The sequence below is a fragment of the Muntiacus reevesi genome, chromosome 11 (assembly GCF_963930625.1).
Source record: "Muntiacus reevesi chromosome 11, mMunRee1.1, whole genome shotgun sequence".
NCBI lineage: Eukaryota > Metazoa > Chordata > Mammalia > Artiodactyla > Cervidae > Muntiacus > Muntiacus reevesi.
In genome coordinates, this window is record NC_089259.1 from 2,271,894 (window position 1) to 2,287,543 (window position 15,650).

At 37.0% G+C, this 15,650-nt stretch overlaps 1 protein-coding gene across 5 annotated transcripts in view; it reads left to right on the forward strand.

The window, feature by feature from the left end:
* DIAPH3 (diaphanous related formin 3) overlaps positions 1 to 15,650 on the forward strand; it is a 530,180-nt gene that overhangs the window by 354,886 nt on the left and 159,644 nt on the right. For all 5 annotated transcript variants that reach the window (XM_065901830.1, XM_065901832.1, XM_065901833.1 and 2 more), the window contains one exon: positions 3,910 to 4,045. In XM_065901830.1, coding sequence (XP_065757902.1) covers positions 3,910 to 4,045 — 136 coding nt within the window. The remainder of the gene's footprint in view (positions 1 to 3,909; positions 4,046 to 15,650) is intronic.

Here is a 15,650-nt window from a genome sequence, read left to right on the forward strand (position 1 = left end):
TGTGACCCCACGGACTATATCCCGCCAGGCTCCTTTGTCCATGGGACTCTCCAGGCGAGAATAGCAGAGTGGGTTGCCACGCCCTCCTCCAGGGGATCTGTTTGTTGACATACATGTGTATATACATACATCCCTTAGTATCCCTGTATATTTTTATTGCTGTGTTTTTATAGGTACTCTAGAGTCTTTTGTTGTTGTTAAAAGCACCTGAGCCTTAGGAACGGAGGTGGATTATCGGCTATGCCTTTGTCATGAATAGACCAGATGTGTCTGAAGGCTCACAGCCCTCTGTTGTTTGTTGTCCTAGGCTGGTAAGCCCACAGACCTTTCAGCCAAAAGCACACACCAGGTTGTGTCTGCAAATTCTGCAGGCACGCAGGATTTCTTTTGGTATTATGTAGATGAAAGTTGGGGGCAGTGCACTTTATTTGCCAACTGACTATATAGGCAAACCAGGTAAAGCGTAGGGTGATTTAAAGAAATGGATAGCTAACTGTCTTCATGTATGTGCATGTGTGTGCTCAGTCAGTCACGTCCGACTCTATGACCCCATTGACTGCAGCCTGCCAGGCTCCTCTGTCCATGGGTTTTCAGTTAAGGGCACTGGAGTGGGCTGACATTTCCTACTCCAGGGATCTTCCTGATCCAGGGATCAAACCCACCTTTCTTGTGTCTCCTGCATTGGCAGGTGGATTCTTTACCACTGTACCACCTGAGAAGCTCTTACCTTCGTATATGACTCACCCTCAACTTCTTTTCTGGCTTCAAATTTGGGAATTGAAGAAATAAGTAGACAATTATATCTAGAATAATGTGGTTTTAGAACCAATTTTTCTGTTTTAGGCTACTTTTACTTCTCAAAATTTAAAATTAAAAACCCCCCAAATTACCACTTGAACTGAGATAGTATTTTCAGACTAAATACCTATTTCTGTGCTGTCTGTTGGTATTTTTCCAGCTAAAATTCTTCTAATGTCAGAATAAGATACTTTTAAAGGAGATAGTATTTTAAATGGAAATCGATAGTGCATTTTCCATAGACCAATATAGCTTTAAGAACTCCTTCAAATCTTATTTCTCAAGGTAAACATTATTTCTATAGATCGTGAGAAGTAATTTTGAATTTTTATTACCCAAAGGAGTACTAAAAAGGTGTGGCAATTATTTCTAGTAATAGGTTACCTATTTGATGTTCTCATTGAACTGCATCCAGTCATTAAAGTAGAAAATTCACATCTGGAAATTGTATACTTTAATAAGTTTCAAAAAAAAAAAAAGAAGCTACATGATATTTTTACCTACTACCTGTCTTCTTACTCCTTCAAACAAGAAACAAGCTTTGATGCCCATGTATTTGCCTGTCTTTTTCTCTACCACTATTCAGTTTTCCTCCCATCTTCTGTATACTTATGTGGGTGCACATGCACACACACACACAGACATACACACTTGCCTTTAAGAGCACACTTATTTTCTACTTCTGGGTTGCCTTCTCCTTTCCTACTCTATATTGATTTTTATAGCAGCTGTCATCCTATATCTGGTTCTTAGCATATGCTACATCAATATGAAGGCACATAGCAGAGAAAACATAAACTGTAAGTAGCTTTCAGGTATTGCTTCTGCCTCTTCGTCCTTTCATTGTAGTGAACAAGAACAGAGTTATTCTGAGCCAGAATAGAGGATGCAGATTCCGTTTTGAGGAAACAAGGAATTGCATATTGAAATATGTTTTTTTGGAGCTGGACTTTCATAGCTTATCAATAGTATTTAATGTTAATATATATCATGAACTGTGAAGTTTCTGAGAATTTACCAAAGTTTCATGATTTCCATAATTTCATGAATGTTGGTAGAAGGCAAAAGACCGTGGGGTCAGAAACAAAGAATAGTTTATTATAGCAAAAATAGTAGCCAAAGTAAACAGATTTGTGGATTTCTGAGCTCAGAATTCCCACAAGGCAATGTGAAAAGGGCTGGGTTTAATACCTGCACTCACAGTGCTTTGTATTACTGGAGGGAAATCCTGAATTTAGAAAACCCAATCTTCTTTCAGAATTAAGACTATTTGACTGTTGCCCCAGTTTATCATTCTGGACAGGAAACATTTGCTTAAGAGGGAAACACTGCCTCTCTTTTCTAAGACTGTTCATATCTTTGAAAAGGTAGTTTGGAACAAAAATGCTTCATTAGGGCTGTATCTTACTTAGTTTTACTCTCTTACTTGAAAATCTTTTGTTGTTTCCTAGTTCCCTTGAAGGGAACTGTAGCTCCTCATCTTCTTCTCGAATATCCTAAACGATCGGGTCCCTGCATGCCTCCTGACCTCATTTAATACCACCATACTGACCGCTTCTCTCTCCAGCCCACCAAAAGCCTTTGCATTTGACTCTCCCTAGATCATTACCTAGGTAGCTCCTTGACTTTGAGCTTGAATTAAGTCCAAGAGGGAAGCCTTGTCTGACCAACTAAGATAAAATAACTCTCCAGGAATTCTATCACGTCCCTCCTTTTTTTGTAGTACTGTACTTGTTAAAGATTTTAATTGTTTATAATCTGTCTTTGCCTCCCAACCCAACCTATCACACAGAATGTAAACTTGTTTTAGATCTATTAATATGTATCCCAAGTGTTTAACACAGTACCACTTACTGTTCGGGCTTCCCAGGTAACACAATGGTCAAGAATCTGTGCAGTGCTGAAGACGCAGGAGACTCGGATTTGATCCCTGGGTCAGGAAGCTCCCCTGGAGGAGGGCTGGGCAACCCACTCCAGTATTCTTGCCTGGAGAATCCCATGGACAGAGGAGCCTGGAGGGCTACCGTCCAGGGGGTCGGAAAGAGTCGAACACGACTAAGCAACCGAGCATGCTCGCATGTGTGCATTTACAACTCAGCCTCTCAGTAGATGTTCTTTGCATGGATGAGTTAATACTTCCTCTATTCTATTCTTTTTGTTTCTCCTTTTTGCCCTTGCAATTTTCCTTTTAATTGTTTTGATCAGTGATACCAAACTTTATTATTTGATTTCTAATGAAGGACTTGCCCTGTATCTTGGGTTAAAAAAGAAAGTATCATAGTCAAGATGAAAGCTTCACTAAAAATAACATGGCACATACTTGTTAAAGTTTAATTATACACTTTTCTACTTAATTCTATTAGTGATAAACTAGCAATTAGATAACCTCTTTGACTTCATTGGTACTGAGAATAGTCTCCACAGGAGATTGTAATGTAATGACATGCTGTTTGTTGGCACTTTGAAAGATCCATGTTTACCTGCTGATTCCTACAAATGCCACAGGAAAAGCATTTTTTGATTTGCATAAAGCTTATAAAAGTACGAAAATAACTAATCGCATGTCTATTGAGATCTTCTTATGTTTCACTTGTCATGATTGGTTTTGATGAACAGTCAGAGGCCCTGACTTTGAAATGCCATGTATTTCTTTAGTCATCCTTCTGATACTTCCATCTGTCTGAAAGAAATTGTTAAATATAGATTGTCATATAAGGTAACCATTACAATATTTCTGCTCTGTATCATTTTTCATCAGTTATTTTTCTTTTACTCAGTGGTTTACTCAGTAAAAGAAGTATGGGAGAGTAATACATTTGCTAGGCACTCTTTTGGAAAACAGTTTTCATTTGTAAATTAAGTCCTTTTTTATTTTTAGTTTCTGTCTTCCTTCTCTTACTTGATTTCACTAAGATGCAGGTGCTTTAAACCTAACAGTTGTATTTTTAGATACAAGGGTTAATGTGCTAATCTTTTAAAAGACTGTGTTACTAATATAAGAAGTAACCATTACCTAATAGATATTTAACTTTACAGGTAAGTAATTTTACATTTTCTTTGTTTAATCATTGTGGTTAAAACTGATCATTTTCCAAAATTTGTTTATGACAGCAAGCAATGAAGGAGAATTTCAAAAAAAGAGAAGAAGAGGAAAAAGAAAAACGTGCCAGGATAGCCAAAGAATTGGCAGAGAAGGAAAGACTTGAACGCCAACAAAAGAAAAAGCGCTTATTAGAGATGAAGACTGGTAAGTACTATCAAATTTACTATTTATATTGTGTACCAAGATTAACTGGCAGTTTAATATACTTCTGTGAAAAAGAAAGACATGTTCACTTATTTGTATAGTTAAACAGTAGAGCAATTCTTTCTTTTATGGGCTTTCCCCACTTCAGATTATTAACAAGTAGTGTTTTCATTCTGACATTGGTCATGGGTGGTTTTGCTGTAGTTCCATTATGTGAGCATTTCTTTGGCTACTACTTACATAACCAGTCTGCAAAAATATATTTCAGTGACTAAATCAACAACTATAGGAAACTGTGAGAAATTCTACAGGACAAGTAACCTATTTTCTTTAACAAAATACTCTTAAAGAAGGGGGGAAAATGATGGAGGGGACACTTACTGATTAAGAGATATATTAACCAGATGTTTTAAATGGAACTCACGTATACTACAATCCAAACAAATGTAGAAAAAAGTAGTCTGAAAAATTTGAATGCTTTAGTTTTTTCTTGTAGACATTATTACAACATTGTTGTGACTATGTTTTAAAGTGTCTTTTAGAGACTCATGGTGAAGTTTTATAGATGAAAAGATGTAGTGTCTTGGATTTCAGTCAAAATAGCCTTGCATGACTGGAATAGGGATATGTAACATGACACAAGATTGACTACAAATAATACTTAGTAAAGTTGAGTGATGGGTACTTGGAGGGTAGGCTATATTCACTGTACCATTTTCTCTACCTTGAAATTTTGAAATCCTCTATTTTGAAATTTTCTTTAATAAAAAGTTCTTAGAAAAAATCGTAAAGAAAAAGTACAAAAATTATTGTTTTGCAGAAACATATGTGTATTTTCTAAATTTCAAAGGTATCACTAGCTTAGAAGCAAAAGAGGTAAAATATAGTTATATTTTTGCCCCCTCAAAATCCTGTCTCTTCCACCTCCAAGACACCAAGGACTGTAGAAGCCTAATTAAAATCTATCAGCCTCACTGCTAAATTACCATAGTTTACAACTTAAGGCTGCAAATTCACCTGAAGTTTCCCTGTGGGCAAAAAAACCAATCTGCCTTTTTTCCTTCTTCACATCCATTTTTACAGACATATTTTATCTTTAATAAAGCAAGCTGAGTAACTTAATGTATTGCACATGTTTTTTCCAGGGGTTAAAAAATCATCCAAGCACAATTTCTTTTTTATAAGAGTACGCTTGCAATTCATAAAGTGTTCTCAGAAATATCTTCAAGTGTTAACACAATGTAGATGAGGACAATTTAGCACTGATTTTTAAAAGATGCTTCTGGAAACCTTTTAAAATAGCACATTGCTGTCTAGTTTACCAGACCCCCGGGTGTTTGAGCGTCGTTAGTTGGCTCATTGCGTTCCGGTTAACAGGCCGTCTGCGGGGCTGCCTGGTGGCAGGCGTGCACTGCGTGGGGTTTCACCTGAGGGTCTGTCGTGCGAGGCCTCTCAGCAGCCAACCTGGGAAGCCGGAACCTGACCGGAAGCGAAAACTTTAATGAAACTTCGTATCCAATGTAATCTTAATAATATTTTCATTTAAATTTCTTTTTCTTCTGAAGGAAGCTTCCATTTTTAAAGAAAATTATGTTTATTTTATTTTCCAATTTGAAAATAGTATTTTCATGTTGTAGAAGATAAATGGGTAGCCATTCCCTTCTCCAGGGTGTCTTCCTGACCCAGGGATCAAACCTGGGTCTCCTGAATTGCAGGCAGATTCTTTACTTTATGAGCCACCAGAGAAGCCCTAAGTTTATTTTATTTTCCAATTCGAAAATAGTAATTTCATGTTATAGAAGACACCTAAGAAGTATTTGAATCAAAAGACTATAATCCAAAGAATCACTGTTGATATCTTGACCCATTTTTCTTTCCATTTTAAAAGCTTCTGTCTTTTAACAGTAGTTACATGATTCTAGCCAACAGACAGTTTAGTGTCCCACATTATCTTCCTGAATTTCCAGAATGTTTCACTTTATGTAAATTGTGATTTTTAATTTGTAATTTTTAATATCTATGTTATTACATCCATTGGATGTATTATGTCTAATTTAACTTGCAATAAATTTTACATTCGTCAGTATGAGGTCATCAAGCAATATATATTTTCAGCTTTTCTGTGTGATAGTTATTTATGCATACCTAATGCATAAGTGACTTCACTTTCACTTTTCACTGTCATGCATTGGAGAAGGAAATGGCAACCCACTCCAGTGTTCTTGCCTGGAGAATCCCAGGGTCGATGGAGCCTGGTGGGCTGCCGTTTATGGGTCGCGCAGAGTCGAACATGACTGAAGCGACTTAGCAGCAGCAGCAGCAGCAATGCATAAGTAATTGAAAAGTATTTGCAATTATTAGAATATGGAAGAAAAAAGGTTAAATAGCTTTAAGACTCTTGGTGCGTGCTACCAAACTGATTTCCAGAAATATTTTTCTACTTTTCACCAACTTTTAATATTTAGTTTATGAATGTGCCTTGGTTTGATATTTCTCATTTTGTAAGGTTTTTGTTAACTTAATAGATTAAAAAGTTGTATTTTATTATCTTAGCTTGCATTTCTGTGAATACTACTGAAACTGGACTTTTTTCCAAATGTCTGCAGTGCATTTGTATTTCTTCCTTTGTGAGTGGTGTTGTCTTATTTTTCTCATAGATTTATGTATTCATTATGTATCAGTATTTGCATTTAAAATTTTTTTTTTGCTTTTTTTAAACATAACATGTATTACTGTATCAAGTGGTAAAGTTCAACAGTGCAAAACCAGAATTACTTTTGCACCAACCTAATAATTTTACATATGGTAATGCATATGTTTCAGTGTTACTCTCTCAATTCTTCCAGCCCTCTCCTTTCCCCTCTGTGACCATAAGTCTCTGGCTGCGTCTCCATGTGCCTTGCAGATAGGTTCATCAGTACCATCTTTCTAGATTCCATATATAAATTGCTTCCTTTTTATGTAATATTTTATTATAATCTTTGCTTTTGTGATTTTTTTTCTATCATATTTAAGTTTAGAAAATCATTCCTTTGATAATCTCTTATTCCACTTCAATTTTATTAGTTTAAGTTGTTTGTAATACTGTTTTCTCCATTTATTTGTAATTTTTTATCAGTTATTCATTATTTGACATATAATTTTTAATATGCTAGAATCTGTTTCTGAATTCTGTCAAGCTGTTCTATTTTTAGCCATCATTTATGGCTAATAGTTTGTTTATATTGTGTTAAGGTTGTTACTTTTCTATTCTTAATTATTAAAATAAATTGAATATTTTTGATTTTAAAATAAATTTAAGAAAAGTTTTCTGTTCCTTTGCTAATTTAGCTCATCTTCTTTGACCTACTGGATTATTTTATAGAACACTTTCCGTACTATCCTTCCCCCAACATCATCTGAAAATTATCATCATGGATGATCAAATAAGTGTCAGGCTCTCACTTGATAGGAGTTTCCAAAACCTCTATATGCTGAGGTCCATTTGTGCTATACATTCCGTCATTTTTCAGAAGAGTATTCTTCAAAGGATATTCTGGCTGACATTGACTTACATAAACAATATTAAATAAATACTTTAATACATCTTAAAAAATACTATGTATTATCTGTGACTATTTTAAAAGGTTTAATCAAAGCCATTTGATAAAAGACGATACAACTTTTGATACAACAGAAAGCTTTAATGTAGTTCTTTTGGAAACATTTGAAAATTTTGGAAATCAAGTTTTAATATTTTTCTTATAGACTATAGAATTTTAAAGAATCTAGAATCTAGGGCTATATCCCAAATTTTATAGTACATAAACATATAATTTTCTCACCAAAGTAAAAGACCTCTTCTGAAATCCCAATAAATAATGATTATTCTGAACAGTCTTTAATTTTCCTTTAAACATATCATGATTATTAGCGTAGAAAGACAAGGTATTCAGTCTCAATATTATTATAGCTGTTATAACCAAGTAAGTAATATAAGTATCAAATATATTATTACTTATTTATTGATACCTTTCTTCATATTTAAAAATAGTACAAATATGAAGTAACCTTTTTTCTTTCCATATTAGATGTAGAACATACTTTTTGTCATTAAATATTATATTGTTATGAGAAATATAAGTGCTGTGATTTTCCATTATTATTTTATTGGTATAGAAGAAATTAGTTAACTATGCCACTTTTGTTTCTTTTATTCAGCCACAGTTTTTTCTCCCCCCCAATGTACTAAAATTGCAGTGATAAATAAGGACAAATAAGATTTCTGTTGTAATGAAGTTAAAATCCTAATGAGTGGGTCATTATCTTATTATCTTATATTTGTAACTATCTTATACATAACCACATATATAAGATAATTTCAGATTATAAAAGTTATGTGAAGTAAAGTAAGACAAGATAATGAGATAGAAATGGAGACTGACTCTGGTGGTGAGTGCACGTGATGAATTTTGGTCCCCTGAACTCAGAAAGGAGAATATTAAGATAGAGGACTTATTAATTTAAAATATTGGTTATAAAACTCCTTTTAAACTGTTAGGATAACTAGGATCATGTGATTTACTGTCCTATATATGCTAATATTGTGAACTTTTTAAACATCTTATTGTGAAGATCAGCTAAAATTTCATGTATTTCTGGGTGTTATTATTTTCATATAGAACATACCATTACTGTAATTTTTGTAGAGTTGTCAGCCTGACTTTCGTTTTATCTACAGAAAATAAAGGGCCAGTTGTTTAATTTACAGTGGTGTTTTGCCACCTCTCTGGATCGGGAACTGTTTGTTCTGTCTTCTTTCTGTGTGTAGAACACATACCCCTGAGTGACTGACAGAGCGGGGAAAAGTCTCCAACCCAGCCCTGCCGTAAACACACAGGGAGCTTCCTTCCATCTATTTTTATCACTGTTGTATGTTCATCATGCAAATAAGAACTATATTTTCAGAGATGTACAAATTCTTGCATCACCACCTGATGTAGTGGAGTAAATTTAATTCCCACTCTTTCTTATCCATTGTAAATCACTACTTGCCCTTGGCAAGAGAGCAAACAACTATTTTCAGGTCTACTATTTATTATCGCTATCATTTCAGAATGTTATTTTTGTTAGTAGAATGAAAATAAACATTGAATAGTGGGCTAAGTTTTACTGAGAAGAAAAATGAGGCGTTAAAAATCCTTTTGAGCAGCAAAACTAAGGAGCACAGCATCTCCTGTTATCATGTGATGGGATTAAAAGGTCATTTGGCTCATTTTTGTTCTCTTTGAAAGTGATGAGCCTGGAGGTCTCTTAAATATTCACATATGCAGTTGTGGTTATTTCTGTTGAATGGTTTGATAGTACATAAAACAAACAAACAACTGCATTTTCAAGATGTCTTAACTGGTTGAGTTTTGAATGCATTTTCTGAGGTTGATGTTTAAATTTGAGTTATTTTAATTTGCAAGATACTGAAAGTATTAAATATCTGATGTAGAATTTAAAGTGCATACCAATCCTTATATGTGATCATTTCTAGTGAGACAAATACTGAATTTATGTGATAATGTATGACTTTTTCAAAACTGCACTTTGTTTTCTTAATCATGGAAAAGAATAGGGTGTATGATAATAGAATTCAAGTATTATGCTTTAAGACTTCCCAAGTATGTAAGTTGATTCACTTAATTTTTAAATTGCGCATCGGAATGGTCTTGAAATGGACCCAGTATTATATAATTATGCTTTGTGGAGGAAGTAAATAAGAGCTTATTTAATGGAGCAATAAAAACTATATGAGCAGCTTCTATATTTTAGTCTTTAGGTTGCAATTTGTTTATTATTTATTAGACTTAAATGTCTCATTTGGTACAACTTCAGTCTATTAAATAAAGAGATAATTAGCTTTTAGAAATCTGTTGTTTACCCACATGGCCAAAACTGCTCCTTTGTTTTCTATTTTGCAATTTAGAATAACTCAGCAATTAGGCTTCCATTTTAGAGGAAATGCATATTACAGAAATACTGCTTGGGAATGTCTCTGCCAGTCTCAACAGAGATGCAATTAATGTGTGTACTTGCTTTTACAAAGGTTTGACATTTACCTTTTCCTCTACATATATATAAAACTTAGATTATTTTCCATAATTACATATAGCCTAGTTTTACAGACTTTCTGTTTTATAGTGCTTTCAGTTTTGACTATTGATGATGCATAAGAGATAGTAATTTTAATTATTTCTCTACTTAGAAGAATATAATAAATTGGCATTGCTTTTTTTCTTACCCTCAGCATTTATGAGATAATAATGATACTAGTAATAAAAGCAATAACACCCAATATTACTGTTATTATTACTGCTACCACCACCATTTTATAGATCACATATTGTTTTCCAGGTTCCTGTGTGTTCATTACTGCAAGTAATAGTTGCAATGATATTAGGAGACTATTTTTATCAAACAGGCAATTAATTCCTTTTGTACATAGTCACACATTTAGCAAGTGAATACTCATGTTTTCTCATCAGGGGTCATATTTCTATTTTTATTTCTTTAAATTTTTAAATTGACCTATAGTTGATTTAGAGTACTGTATTATTTCAAGTGTACAGCTTTAGATTATTTTACATTATAGGTTACTACCCTTTTAGATATGCTGACTCGATCCCGGGGTCAGGAAGATCCCCTGGAGGAGGAAATGGCAACCCTCTCCAGTGTTCCTGGCTGGAGAATCCCACGGGCAGAGTAGCCTCGTGGGCTACAGTCCATGGGGTTGCAAAGAGTCAGACATGACTGGGTGACTCAGCATGCACACATAGGTTATTACAGGGTGTTGAATATAGTTCCTTGTGCTATACAGTAAATCCTTGTTGTTCATTTTATATATGGTGGTGTGTATCTGTTAATTCCATCTCCTTTCTCATTCCTCCCCTTCTCCTGTCCTCTTTGCTAATGATGCTTGTTCTCTTTGTCTGTGAGTCTGTTTCTGTGTTGTAAATAAGGAGATTTGTATTACTTCTTTAGATTTCACATATAAGTAATATCATACAGTAATTGTCTCTCTCCATCTAACTTATTTCATTTAGTATGGTGTAAGGTTGATAACCCAAAGGTTGTATTTTTTGTTATTCCTTTACTTATGATGACTTAACCATTATACAGAAAAATGGGACCAAAACAACCTTAGTAATTGGTGACAGGCACTGGATTATACCTATGTGGAGAATTGTCCTCTCTGAAAACCTTTGAGAGGGGCTACTGTCTCTTCGGACTCTTTTGGTGACCATGATGGCTACTCCATTTCTTCTAAGGGATTCCTGCCCACAGTAGTAAATATAATGGTCATCTGAGTTAAATTCACCCATTTCAGTCCATTTTAGTTCGCTGATTCCTAGAATGTTGACATTCACTCTTGCCATCTCCTGTTTGACCACTTCCAATTTTCCTTGATCCATGGACCTAACATTCCAGGTTCCTATGCAATATTGCTCTTTACAGCATCGGACCTTGCCTCTATCACCAGTCCCATCCACAACTGGGTATTGTTTTTGCTTTGGCTCCATCTCTTCATTCTTCCTGGAGTTATTTTTCCACTGATCTCCAGTAGCATATTGGGCACCTACCGACCTGGGGAGTTCATCTTCCAGTGTGCTATCATTTTGCCTTTTCATACTGTTCATGGGATTCTCAAGGCAAGAATACTGAAGTGGTTTGCCATTCCCTTCTCCAGTGGACTGCATTCTGTCAGACCTCTCCATCATGACCCGACCGTCTTCGACGGTCCCACACAGCATGACTTAGTTTCACTGAGTGAGACAAGGCTGTGGTCCATGTGATCAGATTGGCTAGTTTTCTGTGATTATGGTTTCAGTGTGTCTGCCCTCTGATGCCCTCTCGCAACACCTACCATCTTACTTGGGTTTGTCTCACCTTGAACGTGGGGTATCTCTTCACGGCTGTTCTAGCAAAGCGCAGCCTCTGCTCCTTACCTTGGATGAGAGGTATCTTCTCATGGCCGCCCCTCCTGACCTTGAATGTGGAGTAGCTCCTCTAGGCCCTCCTGCGCCCGCACAGCAGCCGCTCCTTGGACGTGGGATAGCTCCTCTTGGCCACAGCCCCTGACCTTGGATGTGGGGCAAGTTGAACGGTTCTATGAAAACCTACAAGACGTTTTAGAACTAACACCCAAAAAAGATGGCCTTTTCATTATAGGGGACTGGAATGCAAAAGTAGGAAGTCAAGAAACACCTGGAGTAACAGACGAATTTGGCCTTGGAGTATAGAATGAGGCAGGGCAAAGGCTCATAGAGTTTTGCCAAGAGAATGCTCTGGTCATAGCAAATACCCTCTTCCAACAACACAAGAGAGGACTCTACACATGGACATCACCAGATGGTCAATTCTGAAATCAGATTGATTGTATTCTTTGCAGCCAAAGATGAAGAAGCTCTATACAGTCAGCAAAAACAAGACCGGGAGCTGACTGTGACTCAGATCATGAACTATTGCCAAATTCAAACTTAAATTGAAGAAAGTAGGGAAAACCACTAGACCATTCAGGTATGACCTAAATCAAATCCCTTATGATTATACAGTGGAAGTGAGAAATAGATTTAAGGGACTAGATCTGATAGACAGAGTGCCTGGTGAACTATGGACAGAGGTTCATGACAATGTCCAGGAGACAGGGATCAAGACCATCCCCATGGAAAAGAAATGCAAAAAAGCAAAATGGTGTCTGAGGAGGCCTTACAAATAGCTGTGGAAAGAAGAGAAGCGAAAAGCAAAGGAGAAAAGGAAAGATATTCCCATTTGAATGCAGAGTTTCAAAGAATAGCAAGGAGAGATAAGAAAGCCTTCCTCAGTGATCAGTGCAAAGAAATATGATCCATATGACCCAGCAATCCCATTCCTGGGCATACACACTGAGGAAACCAGATCTGAAAGAAACACATGTACCCCAATGTTGATCGCAGCACGGTTTATAATGGCCAGGACATGAAAGCAACCTAGAGGCCCATCAGCAGACGAATGGATAAGAAAGCTATGGTACGTATACACAATGGAATATTACTCAGTCATTAAAAAGAATGCATTTGAATCAGTTCTAATGAGATGGAGCCCATTATACAGAGTGAAGTAAGCCAAAAAGATAAAGACCAAAACAGTATACTAACGCATATATATGGAATTTAAAAAGATGGTAACGATAACCCTATATGCAGGACAGAAAAAGAGACACAGATGTATAGAACAGACTTTTGGACTCTGTGGGAGAAGGCGAGGGTGGGATGATCTGAGAATAGCATTGAAACATGTATATTATCAAATGTGAAACAGATCGCCAGCCCAGGTTGGATGCATGAGACAAGTGCTCAGGGCTTGTGCACTGGGACGACCCAAAGGGATGGTATGGGGAGGGAGGTGGGAGGGGGTTCAGGATGGGGAACGCATGTAAATCCATGGCTGATTCATGTCAATGTATGACAAAAACCACTACAATATTGTAAAGTAATTAGCCTCCAACTAATAAAAATAAATGGAAAAAAAAAAAAGAAAAGAAATAGGGGAAAACAAGAGAATGGGAAAGACTAGAGATCTCTTCAAGAAAATTAGAGATACCAAGGGAACATTTCATGCAAAGATGGGCTCAATAAAGAACAGAAATAGTATGGACCTAATAGAAGCAGAAGATATTAAGAAGAGGTGGCAAGAATACACAGAAGAATTGTACAAAAAAGGTCTTCATGACCCAGATAATCACAAATGTGATTATCATGGAATGCGACGTCAAGTGGACCTTAGAAAGCCTCACTATGAACAAAGCTAGTGGAGGTGATGGAATTCCAGTTGAGCTATTTCAAATCCTGAAAGATGATGCTGTGAAAGTGCTGCACTCAGTATGCTAGCAAATTTGGAAAACTCAGCAGTGGCCACAGGACTGGAAAAGGTCAGTTTTCATTCCAGTCCCAAAGAAGGACAATGCCAAAGAATGCTCAAACTGCCACATAATTGCACTCATCTCACATACTAGTAAAGTAATGCTCAAAATTCTCCAAGCTAGGCTTCAGCAATATGTGAACCGTGAACTTCCAGATGTTTAAGCTGGTTTTAGAAAAGGCAGAGGGACAGAGATCAAATTGCCAACATCCATTGGATAATCGAACGAGCAAGAGAGTTCCAGAAAAACATCTATTTCTGCTTTATTGACTATGCCAAAGCCTTTGACAATGTGGATCACAATAATCTGTAGAAAATTCTGTAAGAGATGGGAATACCAGACCACCTGATCTGCCTCTTGAAAAACTTGTATGCAGGTCAGGAAGCAACAGTTAGAACTGGACATGGAACAACAGACTGGTTCCAAATAGGAAAAAGAGTATGTCAAGGCTGTATATTGTCACCCTGCTTGTTTAACTTATATGCAGAGTACATCACGAGAAACGCTGGGCTGGAGGAAGCACAAGCTGGAATCAAGATTGCTGGGAGAAATATCAATAACCTCAGATATGTAAATGAGACCACCCTTATGGCAGAAAGTGAAGAACTAAAGAACCTCTTGATGAAAGTGAAAGAGGAGAGTGAAAAAGTTGGCTTAAAGCTCCACATTCAGAAAGCTAAGATCATGGCATCTGGTCCCATCACTTCATGGGAAATAGATGGGGAAACAGTGGAAACAGTGTTAAACTTTATTTTTTTGTGCTCCAAAATCAGTGCAGGTGGAGATTGCAGCCATGAAATTAAAAGATGCTTACTCCTTGGAAGGAAAGTTATGAGCAACCTAGATAGCATATCAAAAAGCAGAGACATTACTTTGCCAACAAAGGTCCGTCTAGTCAAGGCTATGGTTTTTCCAGTGGTCATGTATGAATATAAAGAGAGCTGAGTGCCGAAGAATTGATGCTTTTGAACTGTGTTGTTGGAGAAGACTCTTGAGGGTTCCTTTGGACTGCAAGGAGATCTAGCCAGTCCATCCTAAAGGAGGTCAGTCCTGGGTGTTCATTGGAAGGACTGACGCTGAAGCTGAAACTCCAATACTTTGTCCACTTCATGCGAAGAGAGACTCACTGGAAAAGACCCTGATCCTGGGAGGGATTGGGGGCAGGAGGAGAAGGGGACAACAGAGGATGAGATGGCTCGATGGCCTCACCAACTCGATGGACATGGTTTGGGAAGACTCTGGGAGTTGGTGATGGACAGGGAGGCCTGGCGTGCTGCGATCCATGGGGTCACAAAGAGTCGGGCATGACTGACTGATTGACTGAACTCTCTTCAGTAGTACCATGTTGGTGGTTTTCCCTTTGTCCTTGGCAGTTTTGAGAGGACTGCCAAATTAGGAGTGCTTCCCTGATGTTGCTTTGATTCTTCTGCTTGGTCAAAGGTTTGGATGAGGGATTTTTTCAGTGATCTGTTTAGTTCTGAGCCCATAGCTCAGTAGCTGTGAAAGGAGCAAGAACGTCACCAGGATTTTCATGCTTGACCCAGGTTAAGAGGCTAGGGACGCAGGGCACTCACCGTGTAGTGTGTCTGAAAGGGCCAGACAGCTTAGTGAGCTTTACTGGAGCTCCAGTTCCCTGAGACACCCCACCCCCGCTCTGCCATGTGACCCTTTTTCTTTCCT